This window comes from Pleurotus ostreatus (genome assembly GCF_014466165.1).
Source record: "Pleurotus ostreatus strain PC9 chromosome Unknown scaffold_3, whole genome shotgun sequence".
NCBI classification, from domain to species: Eukaryota; Fungi; Basidiomycota; class Agaricomycetes; order Agaricales; family Pleurotaceae; genus Pleurotus; species Pleurotus ostreatus.
The window spans coordinates 71,587-85,282 of record NW_023503158.1 but is presented as its reverse complement, the minus strand read 5'-3'; the positions used below and the strand labels follow the sequence as shown (position 1 = coordinate 85,282).

Genomic DNA, 13,696 nt, shown 5'->3' with positions numbered 1-13,696 from the left:
GTCGGCGCCCTGCAGAACCTTAGCCAGAGCCACCCTGCCTGTTAAGTGATACCTCTGCGGTGACTGCTAAGTCTCGTAGTTCGTAGTCCTGTCTTAGCGCAGTCGCCCGGCATGACATGTACATACATAGTCCGATCTGGTATGTATGGTATGTATGGTATGTATGGTATGGTATGTATGGTATGGTATGGGGTAGTATGGTATGGGGTGGTATGTCACGGCGGTGGTAGCTTCGCGGGTCACCGCCACATCACTCGCTACCCCTCGTGCGGCGTACCTCGCGCTGGCGCTAAGGCGCTAGCAGCTAGCTCCCCGGAACCCCGAACCTGCTGTTGCGTCGTCGTCGTCGGAGCTAGCGTCGCCGCCGATGCCAGTGACGTCCGCCGGCGAGAGCTAGTGCGCTAGACCGGTTCGCGGAAGGCCACGCAGACGCAGACGCAGGGGCAGGCTGGCGTCTGCGCGATATCGGAATATCGGAATATCGGAATGTTCACGCTGGACGTTGAGATTTCATTGAGTGCGGGGCGTGGGCGTGGGCGTGGACGTAGACGCAGCCATCTATGCGTATGCTGCGGTGTCTGCTTTCGCATCGCCTTGTCTTCGTTTACGCGGACTCTCTCGGACGCCTGCGAGTATGTTAGTGGGTAACGCCCCCGCCGCCTACGTAGCACAGTTCGCGGGATGGCGAGTCGTGGTCGCATGCGAGGTGCGAGGAACGCTGTTGCGTAGCGAATAGCGCATGAATGAACGGGTGAATGGGTGAATGGGGTGTGGGCGCCCGTCGATGTTAGGCGGCACCAGTAGTCGCTACTCGATACTCGTTATTCGTTAGCCGTCACAAAGTAGTGGACGTCCGACATAGTCGCATAGTCGCATAGTCGCTCCCAGCCGCCCCCACCGAACAGCTAGGGTATTATAGGGTGTTTGCATGTTTTTAGTTGTTAGTCTTGGTCGGAACGAGAAAGAGGATCATATGGAATTTGCGGACAGACTTGAGATGCTACCTTACGACTGCTGGCAGCCTGCGAAGGCTATACTGAGTGAGGATATCTCGTATGTCATAACTCGCAGGTATTTTGGGGGTCGGCTTGCGGCTGGCTCAAAGCTTGGAGGGTGGGAGAGCGTACATCGTTGACGGAGGCACGAGGGGCAAGCATTCACTCAACGGCGGGCGGCGAGCGTACACAGCTTAGGCTCCCGTGAAGAATCGTCTACCGGGCTATGCAACGTCGTAGCATCGGAGGGTCTCGGATACTGCTATCAACCATCCCAGCGATGTGGCTGCCAGAGTGCTGTAAGTTATTGTTATTCTAGGTTAGCCTATGTGGGGCTGCGAATTGGGTTGCTAGACTCCACTGCGGTGTTTTCATTAGCGTTGGGCGTGCCAATGAGAAACGCGGGATTGCGTCCATGTATATTCGGAGATACTGTCTGATAGAGCATTCGATTATCGATAGTGAATAGTGGGAGATAGTGGCGGGCGAGCCGGGCGTATTGGTCATTGGACCCGGACTGGTGGAGCCCGGCCTTGGGTAGGACTAGCTAGTGAGCACACGCGCAAAGCTACTTGCTACTTACCACGACTAGGGTAAACGTATTTTGGATCTGCACAAGGTCGTAGATCGCTGCTGGCGTCGGCGCTAGCGCTATAACCCACTTTATTGTTGTTCGCGGGAGCGGGAGAGCGTCGACGTGGTTCTTGCAGGTGCCTAAATATAGGCAACAACGTGGTGCTACATACGTATTATGCGGCGTGCGCGTGGATGATACTAAGACTAAGATATAGGCGGGTGAGTAAGTCAGCGCATCGGCGTATTAACAAAAGTCAGGCGAACGCTTACTGGTTGCTCACCAGGGAGAATATGATTGGTAGGCTAAGACCACATATGATATATCGAAATATCAAAATATCATAGCGCAACGGCGATTGCATTCTCCCGATATCTAGTCCCAATCAATGGTGGGCGCTTCAGCAAGAGCCAGCAGGAGGTCCAAGGTTACGAGTCCGCGACGGAGACTTACTTAGGTACGCTAGCTAGTTGTTCGCCTCGGGAGACGGTGACCTGTCGAGCTTCCGAATCAGAAAAGAAGTGAGAGACAGAAAAGGAAAGGGATAAGAAAAGAAAGAAAGAAAGAAAGAAAGAAAGGAATTTAAAGAGAGATAATCGATATTCACCCTCGATTTTTTCACTCCTAGGTCCTCGATCACCTCCATCATCAGCACATCACTGATCGTTAGTTGTTGCGTCCCAAATGATCCAGATAATTGGAATTCCGAGAATGCGAGTCGCGTCTAGAGTCTAGACTATGTAAAATGCATTAATGCGACCGTTTAGGAGCGTTTAGGCGACCTGAATAATCGCCAATCGCCAATCATGATCAGCCAGCCCAATCACCAATCGCAATCACGGACGTTCGTGGTTCTACGAACCCAGCGAAGGGTGCGTCTGCACAATGGGACGTTTATGGGCAGGGGCTAAGGCGACTGGTCACGTCATGAGACTGAGCGCGGTGCTGGTAGCTGATCAACGCACGAGGTCCTTGCGGGTTCGCTGGATAACTGGATACGTGCAATTAGCTAGGTGCTTAGTCGTGCGCGCGCCAGGATGTTGGATGGCATAGAAAACCGCGCGCGTTGGCCAGGAACTCAGCGACGAAATTGTGTTGGAGGCTATCCAGTTTTGATGCATCATCCTGCGGGCTGGTTGAGAAGTCCGTCGCGATTCTACGTAGTTCTATGTTCCTAGGTCTCGAAGCCACAAGCGAGCGGGGTACGTCGAGGATACGATCGATATACGTGTCGTCACGGGTAGGCGATCGCGAGCCTCGAGCAAGTAAATGAGCAAGCAGCTGCAAGGGGTTCTAATCAGAAGGCGATACAAGCGAGTGGGGGGAATCAACCGAACTTGCCGATGAAGTTCGCATTTATGAACATGGTAATATGATGTCTACGCGCAAGCGACCAGGCTTTCGTTCTACGGCCTCGTCGGAAACGCATTGTTGTTTCAGGCCTTGAAGGCGGTCGTCGACTGGCGGCTGGTCGCTGCTTGAACACCAGGCCTCGGAACATCCTCGTCAATTGGTGACTAAGGACTGGCCAAGTACTCGTAAAATTGCAATTGCATCGCGGAGAGCCAGAGGATACCACTCGTGACTAGATCAGTTTCTACCGGTGTGGCCTTGTTGCGATGTCGTGCACATGAACCGCCCGTCCCGTCACGCGTTCGCCATCGCCATCCCAAACGCAACCTAGTTCTTTTTTATGAATTCTTGCACCTCCCCCGCCTGCCCCTCTAATCCAGATAATGGTGGATATGGTTATATGGTCCGTGTCCATACTCCGCGCAAATTCCAATTTCCCCATAGATCGTTGTCAGAGCTCTCGCCCATATCTGCTGGGCACCGTGGATATTTTCTGATTGCATGGTGTAAGTCTTACTCAAGAACCGAAATGACTGGAATCGATTTTGAATGATCATTACGGAAAGGAGAATGTGGCGACTTGCGCCAGACTCGCGTCGCGGCGTCTCCACAAACAGTACTTGAATGATCTGGATCAGGAGTCAATTATCGTGGTTAACGTCGGGACTTGTCGTTTTGGTAGACTAACAACTTACGTTTCACGCTTGTGCATGTACCATCTTGACTCTTGAAGCGATTCGAAGCGATAAGTGACTTAGCAGAGATAGTGGACACCTGTTACAGAGTCGGAGTCTTTACATCAAACCTGTGTGAAATTCGATAATTGATGCGCCACAACGCGGATTGGGACGCACCAATCACGATCCATGAAGCCTGCCATGTTACACCCACAACACAACAACGACGAAAACAAGAGCATACCGGCTCCAAATAGTGCCTTGAAACGTTGATAAGGTCACGAACGAATTCGATGCCAGCAGATCGCCCGAAGCGTTGGCCTGGAGGATACGGGACCGAGGATGGTCGACGTCGACGGGAAGGAGAGTTGGACCCTCGAGCTCAGAGGGATGCTCGATGCTCCCTTAAGGTCAATATTGCGGGGGGCGGGGTCGCTGGGCGGCTTCGAGGCAGGGTGCTCAGGTCCTTCTCCGTATCTGGTCCAAGATCTCAACAGGGTGCAGGTGCCGCAATGGTGACCGTATCAGGGTTTGCTAAGGGTAAAATGATAAGCTACGCATCAATGGTTCAGGCCACATCAAGCTAGGACCCTTGTAGGGTCCAAATCTTGAAGGTGTTCACACGCACACATCTGTACACATCCTCGAGAAAAGCGGAACCAGATAAAAAAGGTGGATGTTCGGCAAGTCGGGAACTTACTGGGCGGGCGAATACAAACGGGGACTATTTCGTGGCATCTCACTGACGGCGGTGCTCATTGCGAGGTTGGACGACGAGTGGGCATGTGGTGAGGATTTGCGTACTGCTCACATCGACAAAGTGTTGGTTGAGGGCCACCCCACAGGATCGTGTCTAGGACCGATCCTCAGGCTCACTTTCCCCATGAACCGACGGCAAGTTTCAACTGGTTTCCTGTAGCCGTATACAACCCTATGTTCTAGTATACCCTCTGTGGAGAGTTCCACCATATACTGGGCATTCCGCTGTATCCCCTCAGACTTCCCAGGAAATCCGCATGGTTCCTTTACATTCATCCACCTCGTTCTGGATTCGCACTCTACACACGCCACGCCAGCGCCCATGTTAAGCGAGTCTCAAAACAATTCACAGCGTCGATGATTTGAGGGGAAATGAAATGCCACCGAACCTGGATTGCCGATAAGTAACATCCATATCCGACGTTCTCCGACATTGACCACGAAAGAAATTGGCGGAAGGCGTATGGGGCTTACGGCAACACTTGATGTTGGGTTTGGTCGGGCCCATCCTTGTCGTTGCGGGAGCGTGTGGTGCCGAATTCACATCGATCAAGGTGCATTTCAATACTACGACTACGACCTGCGTAGCTATCTCTGTCTCAAATTACTCATCTCCGTGAGGCTCGATGATGTCCTCTCTCCCTCCACCTCCGCACCACATGATGGTAACAGCATGCTTGATGCCGCCGGTCCACGCCTCGGATAACGCATCCTTATCCCTGTGAGGAGTCAAATCATCATCCCTCCGTCTTGATCTGATTTCCGTCCTCAGAAGAGGACAGAAGTTTGCATGCATTCTATCGTATTCTTGGCCTATACGGGAGATGTCGATAGCTGCTTCTCGGAACCTACGGCACCTGCTCATTTTCCGGACGTAACACGTACAAGGGTTCTATCAGACGAGATGGCCTCATTTCCCAACTCTAACATGCAAGAATCTAAGGATCAAGGCCCAACAGCTTTCATACTTATTGACAGCTGATCTACCGTCTCGTCCAATGCAGCTCAATTAGCACACAGCTAGCAAACCTTAACCTGAGCGGGACCACACGGAACCCTGCCTATTCAAGGGGTTCATCAAGACCGGCGGTAAGTGCCGCTCCTGTGAAGAACTACTTGAGAAGTAGACATGTCCCAATTTCAAATGCTATCCACATCCTTCGACGGCGTTCTCGCGTTCTCATAATATGAATGAATGGTACGAGGGGGGCACCAGGTTGCCTACCATTCGGCAGGTTGTTTTGGGACTAAAGGAGTGGAGCAACTCCCGTTCAATCCTTCGAAGAGGTCCTCGGCATCTACCAGCTTCGTTCGGGGAAGCTTCTGACATTCCACAAGTGCAGCCAATTCGTTATCAGCGGTGCAGCCCCCGAACTCGTGTCTCCTGCCAACAGAAGGCCGGCCCGAAATCGAGTGATATCTCACACACTCTGCCATTGCCGATGTTCGTTGATCGTACCATCTGACAAAAGCTATTGAAAGCTTTCCATGCCATTTTGTAGACTCACGTCACCTCCGATTTGAGTTAGAAGGGAGTACGGCTATGCTATCTTAGGGGACATGGTGAGAACGAAAATGATTACGAGGAACACCGATGAATCAGGACTTACGCACGTAGTACCTTCAACGGTTTCCTCGCCCAGCCCATGATCGCACGGGGTGCCTGGCGTCCGATATGCACGTAATGCAAACTCGTTCAGCGACTATGGGTGAGGGTGCAATCAAGGAGAACGCAGGTGCACGTTCCTAGATATGTCTGTAGAGTATTGATTGTGCAGGGCGCCGGCGGGAAGTCTGAATGTTATCGGCGACTTATTCCATAGGGTCCTCCCGAGAGCATGGTGCGTCAGATAGTGCATTCCCATGAGCGCACAGGATACTTGATCACCAAGGTAAGTATGGTCACGGCGATCAAGGGAAGGTTGAGCTCCCGGCGGTAGGGTGGACTTACCGAAACGCTATGGGAAGTGACCTTCACACGACATAGCAGACAGTCCCGCAGACTTATCCATGCCTTTCAACGAACCTGCAATGACTACGATGCGGTGATCCGACTTTCGAAAGACAGCCTGCAGTAGTCGGACCAAATTCCAAACGGTCATTCGGATCCCCCCGAGATGAACATGTACCAACAGGCGATGTGAGCTTATTGAAAGACGACCGTTAGATCTGAGCGCTATAACAAGGCCAGCAGGCCCCTGTATTTGGTTTAACGGTATGATATCCCGAATGAGCAATCGGATATAAGGCGCCACCAAGCGTATGAACGTTGGTCCCTCATGTGCTAAAATAAATGACATTGCATTAGATCAACTTGCGCAGTACATAAAACTATTGAAAGAGGCGCACCTTGGAACACTGCGGGTTTAATCCTCATTGGCCCTCTCTTCTCGCCGTCTTACTACTTTCAACGCCGCCACATCATACGACCGCAGATTAGTTCGAAGAAGAAACTCTGCGGATACTATCAATTATCCTTGGGGACTTTCGTACCGACTGATCCGTCCCGGCGGTGCACGAGCGCCATCGTATCTTCATATAGTCGCGTATCTCACTTGATTTGATCATAGATTAACCTCCTCGACCCTGTTCTAGGCAGTAAACGAGGTTCGTGGGTTAGGAAGTCACATACCAGTGCAGCCCAGCCAGAAAGGGGTGGGCGAGATCCGCTAAAATGACGCCGTACACGTTCTTAACATCTGGAACACAGACCCCCTGCGAATAATCGGTATTGCAACGGTGAAGTGACGGCGGAAGCTTTCCTTGCGGCCTATCTAATGGAGGGTGAATCTGCGAAAAATTAGGCGCAGTGAACTATATTTAAAGCCAAGTCCAACACGACAAAGGTGATGGGAACGCACCTGTTGAAGCAGGCTGAGACCCATTCCCAGAATATGTTCAACTGGTGACGAAACAGTTCAGCATGATGGGGACAGGTCATATTCCTCGATGATGTGAAAGATAACTGGCTGTAAGCATGGGACGCTCTGGCGTATAGATATCATGAATCGGCCCCGCGTATGTGGTTTGCGTAAGGACTATCAACGTCATTCGGTCCGACCTCATTGATCAAGCGTCACCGTATATCAGGGGAGGGTTATCGTTAAAGAACAGCGTACCATACAGTGTAGTCATTTCATCTCCCCGATCTATGCCCGCATTAGCGCGGCAACTATGCAAGATCCCAAACGTCGAAATGGAGTTCCACAGAGAGCGGGGGTGCGAAAGTACTCAAAATGACCGGTCATTGCTTCCATCTCTCCTTCGATCCTATTCGGGGAGGTGGGAGTTTCGCGTACTATGTGAATCGAAAACACCGGCAAGAAGGCGATATGGGTGTCCTATGACATTTCACAGTTCAGACGCTCATCAAAGCACAACGGTAGTTGACGGTCACATACGAAGGATGAAATGAAACCATTTCGACATGTTGATGACACGATATTGATTCCTGTGGGAGGCAGGAGAAACTCCTGAGCCAAAGGCATCGTAGGTACTAGGCACCGAGCTCTGATGCTGAACGAATACTAAGCTCCCAATAGTCAGCGATCATATCAAGAGTTAGATGGCTAAGATCTTACTGGTCATGCCGCCGGTATCCGTGCCAGATCGTGGGCACCAACGCGGCGATCACTTTCTGTCATTTCAACCGTTCATGTGGACCCTGCACTTCGACTTCCGCATCCATATGCACCATCCAACGGGAGATCCCCGTGTCTAAATTAAACATCGTAGCCGTTTCCCGAAAATGGTGAGGTGGTTCAGCACACCGTGTAATGCTGTGGGATTATCTCTTTGATTAGATGGAGCAGATTGGGAGTTCGTAGAAGCACCGCTCGCCAACGTGGTATTTGCAGAAAGATTCGTGGTAGCGACGCCTTCATCCCAGGTCTTAGCATGCTTCGGCTTCCCCTAGCTAAGTACTTATCCTAAGATAATGAGAATATGTAAGACTCACGATGTGAAAGATTACCCATTTGTCAATGGCGTAGAATGGGGCTGGCCAGGAGCAACCACTCGGGACCTTGATACACGAAGTCCCAGAGCGTTAAATCTTAGGATCTTAGGACTAGACGTTTAGCTCGCTTCAAGGGATACACTACACGTACTTACTTCCACCACGATACACGAGGCCTGAGGATTCTCTCGTCCATATAGCAATCTATATATAACCTTCGTCAGCCCGGAGACAAGCGAATGGAATGGCCATAGCCCTGGAGCGAGTATGGCTTCTGTGAACCGTTAATGGTGTCACGAGGCACTCTTCACCGCATCTTCTGTACTAGTCTGTTCGAAGGGCTTATTGAATCGATTGAACATCATGATAAAAAGTCCTCATGAAGTTGCCATCTGCCATCGTTCAATTGGGACGTGTGAAGGAGAATGTTATCTGGAGTTCACATTGTTTAATATGGCCAACACATCGAAGACTTATAGGAGAGATACCTGAGAGCTAATTATCGCGAGATGGAGGTTACGTTTACAGTAAGTTGTTACGATGTTGAATTTCTATTTTTGGTGATCGGCCCGCTGCTTAGGGGTACCGGCTACCCCTCATATTTTATTTTAATCCCAATATAAAGTGTATATGGTAGAATAAACATGAATACAGAAGTGAGCAAGCTAATGCTCGATCCATATACAATGAATAAAGTAAGAGTTCTAAACCACAGTGGTCAATCGACATATATAGGCATGGCCTTAAATAAGAGAGCAAAGAAGACAGGACCCCTCTCTCGCCTACAGCGAGGATTGAAGATACGGCTGCCGAAGCGCCAAATGAATCAGCTCTAGTTACAGCCTAAAGTGACTGCATTTGTGGCCCTCTTGACACGCAACACCTAAATGTAGAATGTGTGCGAGTGAACAGGAGAGCGCTGCGACAGATACACATCACACCCTTTAGTATACAGCCGCGCTCCGCCCGAATTCACGATATGAGGGGTGAGGGCCTCTATACAAGCGTCCAAGAGCGCCACCCGGGCGTCAAACGGCAGTTCATTACGACAACCCAACGTTGTGGAGACTTCCATTTCGAGAGGCACTATTTGTACTGCCTTCAGAAAAGGAAGGAAGGCTAAGACGTGCTCAGACTCGCAAAGGTCAACACGTGTGAGGTTGAGCAGCCGAGCCTTTTGTGGATGGGCGAGGCCGACGCCTAGTGGTGTATCTAGTGGAAGACAGTTCGATAGGACGAGGGTATGGAGGCCTGGCATGTTGCGTAGTGCACTTGAGAGTTCGGCGAATGTTGAGCGGTCTTGCGTGTCCAGGAACAGGGCAGTAAGGTTGTGGAAGATATGCGACGACCATGAAGGCAGTTTGATTCCGCTGAGGAATAAGAAATCCAACAATGGGGCTTGCGTTCCACCGAATATATTGGCAGGAAGCCGAGTTACCATATCGTCATCAAGCTGGGAGGCCGGTGCGTGCAAAGGTTCTGGTGGTGAGACTCGTATTCAAGATACTGGATGCGCTGCAAGTTAGGAAGCAACATATTGAGGGAGAGGAGCGTCTCAGCCGGGTCGACGTTATCTGAAGCTGGGCAGTCGATGATGAGGGGAACTGCTCGGCTTCGCTCGAGAACCTCTTGTAGCGCATTCGAGTCACCAGTAATTTGGATTTTGCTCCAAGATGGTTGACGACGGCGTTCCAGTGCTTATTTACGAGGCTGAAATCAACGAGGGTGCGATAGTTCGCTTTGGTGTTGATTATGGTGTGATCAAGATCTGCGACCGCCAGCTTGAAAGTGTGGCAAAGGATTTCATATGGGAGGGAGAGGATTGCGGCCTTTGCCTTCTTCGGGTGGCGGGACGCACGAAGTTATGTTAGTAGATAAAAAAGAAGTGCCACTGCGTCCAGGGATTCACGCAGAGCCGACAGACGAATACAGAAAAGTTCCTTCCGAAGGGGAGGTGGTGATGACCTAGGGCACTGACTTCGGAGCGCGTGTTGGACGGGGGATGCTGTATTTCTACAACCAGAGGTTTCATACTTTACACCTTCCCCGTCCATGGGTCCCTTGGTGAGCAAGAATAGATCCAAGGTCTTGTACGTTTCCTCTCTTCTAGGACTCGAAGCATGTCATCAATCCCTCTGATACCATCGTCGTTGCAAGGCCAGAAGTAACAAATCTAACGCGGTATCTCCCTTCCAACAGGGAACAGTGAGTAATCGTAAAATCGTACATTGGACGGGCGCGGGATGGGAAGAAGCGGTAGAGAAGTTGCTCTTGGGCGCTCGTGACATCATCTGCGTGCACCATGTTCTTTTGTCGGGTTGGTTTTGAGGCAACCCACTCTCCTGCAAGTTTCACCGGGTTAAATCACATTATATTGGCAAACGAGAAAACGATCCTAGCCATCATAAACGCATGAACTACCTGTCAGATCTCAGCACGCCATGCGCCCGCTGGCAACTACACCGCCCACAAATTCGGATTCGGTTCCCCTGGGTCCGACGAAGCCCTCTGCGTATTCTCCAAGATTGAAGAGGACCGGGAAAACGCCGCCATAGTTGTGATATCTCAGAATATTGTCTACGTCGCCCCAGACCCGCGGCCATCGGCTGTCCCAGTCCGCAAACACGCTCTGCAGGCTTGTGAAGGGAATCACCTGCACCAGGATGTCGTTCTGCGCCATCCAGAGGTGGGTTTGCACGAACCCGTCGATAGCGCCCTGGCGCAAGGTGATGCTCTGGAGGTCCCGTAGGTAATGATAGAGTCCACGAAACCAGACGGCTTTGAAATTCATGTGGAAGTCGGCGCAGAGACGGCGGACTGCCGCGAGAGGTAGAGCTCGCACCGCCATAGCGAGGATCTCGTCGTAGACCGCAGATATGGGAGACTCGGCATTGTCGTCGTCGAAACCGACAGCAATAGAGAGCACCGGTTTGGAGACACGACCCCTCATAGGACTGTAGCTACGCGAAGGGCGAGAGCGCGAGCACTGGACGATGAATTGGTCGGTCTTCGAACGTACCAATAACTCGCTGAAGGGGCTCTTGGGCATTGGAAGGAGCAAGCGTGCAGCATTCTGAAACAAAGACAGCGGATTGAAACCGTCGGCTTTGCATTGTATTTCCAGCTTAGAAAGTCGGCAGTCGATGGCGGCGAAGAACGGGATGCAGTAAAGTCCTCGGTCGTGGACGATGAGTTCCCGAAGAGTCCTAGGGAGGCTTAATGGGTAGGCGTGGCAATTATCCCGGTTTGTGGGCAACTTCAAGGCAGGGAGGTCTTGAATCTTGGCACCGCACGTTGGAGACTGTACCATCGGGGGAAGAGCGGAGCCGGGGAGTAGCCAAGGGAGAGATTCCACCAGAATGAGAGTTTTCAGGGCGCTCGTGGAAAGAAGCATGCTACGGAAATCCACATAGGGCTGACGAAGGGGGATGTTGAGGGACAATGAAGTCAGGACGTTGGGCATATGGGAAGGGTACTTCAGTCCGCAGGATCGCAGAGCAAGTTGAGTGATACGGTTGGCTAGGGCGGCCCTGGCGGCATCGTCCTGAGGACCTCCTTTCCCTGGCTCGATGTCGAACTTGCCTTGAGAAGTGAGTCTGAACGACCTCAGATGAGGGATTCCTTGACAGAGGTCGCTGGGGTGGGTCGATTGGTCAGGAGACTTGGTCATAGCAAGGTGGGGGAAAGCGAACCTCTCGAGGGCTCCGTTTTATAAGTGTTGCAGCCACTCACGATCAAAGCTCTTGACAACAAGATGTGGCCACAGAGGGCCAATGGCCACTTGTGTGCACTCCCATTGTGGCCCTAGGACTTTGCACCATCGTGGCTTCTTGCGAAAGAAGATATCAGAGATGGCCGTATGGCGCATGGCATAGATCTTTGTATACACCGATTGTTACGATGTAGTAGGTCGCCCAAAGATGTGACAAAGCGGCGACGCTCGAGCTGAAGCAATGTAGCGGTCTCTTCCTTGAGATTGTCTAGATTGAATGTGCGCGCCATCGGCGGGTGATAGTAATGTGTAGGGCGCAAAACCTGGACCAACTTATTTGGGTGTGTTATGACAGACCAATGATCCATCTCTTCCTTCCGCTAACATTTCTTACTTAGTCTTAGTTGATCGTTTATACAACACTACGGATTTCATAGCTTTAAATCGACCTCGCCTCTGCCTCTTTTTCTTTTCTATACGCCAAACCAACTTCGTGTTCATCTCGACGGAAATCCTCACTCACGTCAAGTTCATGCTTGAGGCAGGAAAAGGGGGGGCTCGGGGCTTTGTACACCCACGTCGGTTGTGTTCTGCAACCTTCTGTAACCCTCCGGACGCCTGTTTTTGCGATTAGGAGCATTCACGGTATGAGTTCCATCATTACATCCTTCTTTTCATTCACTTAATCATGTCCACAGCGATGAACACAGTGTTGGTTACTCCAGAGCTCCTACGCCAAGTATTCGAGTGTAGCACTCGACGTGACAATTGGTCGAATATACTTGATACCAAAGCGTGGTTTCACAAGGGCATCACTGTGCTCTGGCGCCGCCTGGACTCACTACGACCGCTACTCAACCTTTTGGGTCCTATGAAGTTGGTGCTGCTTGAGTGCGGCGAGCGACGATATGTGCGTGTGTCTTTGATATCGATTCTCTGATAATGGGACCGAACTTCTTTGCCTGGTGATTCCGTCGACCCATCCGCCCAACTGATTGGGCTACGTTTCACAAGTATGCATGGCGCATCCACGAACTCCGAAGTATCCGCCACAAATTTGACTTTAACGACTCCGTTGACAGCGACATTGGAACCTCCCGTCCAAAGTCCTCCATCCGCCCTAATCCACGTTGTTTCTATTACCCGGGAGGCTCTACCCTCCCTCTCCCTCTACTAATGAACACGAAGATTCTGAAGGAGGTCGTTCTACGCATGGACGGCACGATGGAGGAAATTATGCGAAAGCAGATGTCGATGACTTTCTTTCGTGATCTCGCACCAAATTTGGAGGTTTTACGCCTGTGTGTACCCATGCTGGGCGACGTGGACTGTGTGCTAGAGGTCGACTTCGCAGAGGTCCTCGCGTCTCTCCCTCACTGATACTACCACCTTCGTTCCTCACGCCATGGCTTCTGCACGCTCTTTCCGAGCTCCCCCACTTAGGATCGCTCCGCGCCAGCAGAGCCTCGTTCGAGGGGAATCTCGATCTAACTCCCGCGTCGTCCATCCCCAATGATCACGGCTGACGAAGCCTCGCGGACTTGGAGCTGGAAGCCTGCTCGTATAGCACGGCCGCGTCGATCATCATGGCATACAATCCCCATGGCATTACGAAACTCGCGGTCGAGTCGTTTACGCGGGAAGCCCCCAGCGCGTACAGTGACCTAT

At 51.5% G+C, this 13,696-nt stretch overlaps 2 protein-coding genes across 2 annotated transcripts; both read right to left on the bottom strand.

The window, feature by feature from the left end:
* Nucleotides 1-9,199: 9,199 nt before the first annotated feature.
* On the bottom strand, nucleotides 9,200-9,757 carry PC9H_004460 (uncharacterized protein; the record flags this gene model as incomplete). The annotated part of the gene is made up of 1 exon (XM_036774044.1): nucleotides 9,200-9,757. One exon carries the CDS (start codon nucleotides 9,755-9,757, stop codon nucleotides 9,200-9,202), a length of 558 nt encoding a protein of 185 aa, XP_036632546.1.
* Nucleotides 9,758-10,747: 990 nt separating this feature from the next.
* On the bottom strand, nucleotides 10,748-11,986 carry PC9H_004459 (uncharacterized protein; the record flags this gene model as incomplete). The annotated part of the gene is made up of 1 exon (XM_036774043.1): nucleotides 10,748-11,986. The coding sequence occupies one exon, from the start codon at nucleotides 11,984-11,986 to the stop codon at nucleotides 10,748-10,750; it is 1,239 nt and encodes a 412-aa protein (XP_036632545.1).
* Nucleotides 11,987-13,696: the final 1,710 nt, after the last annotated feature.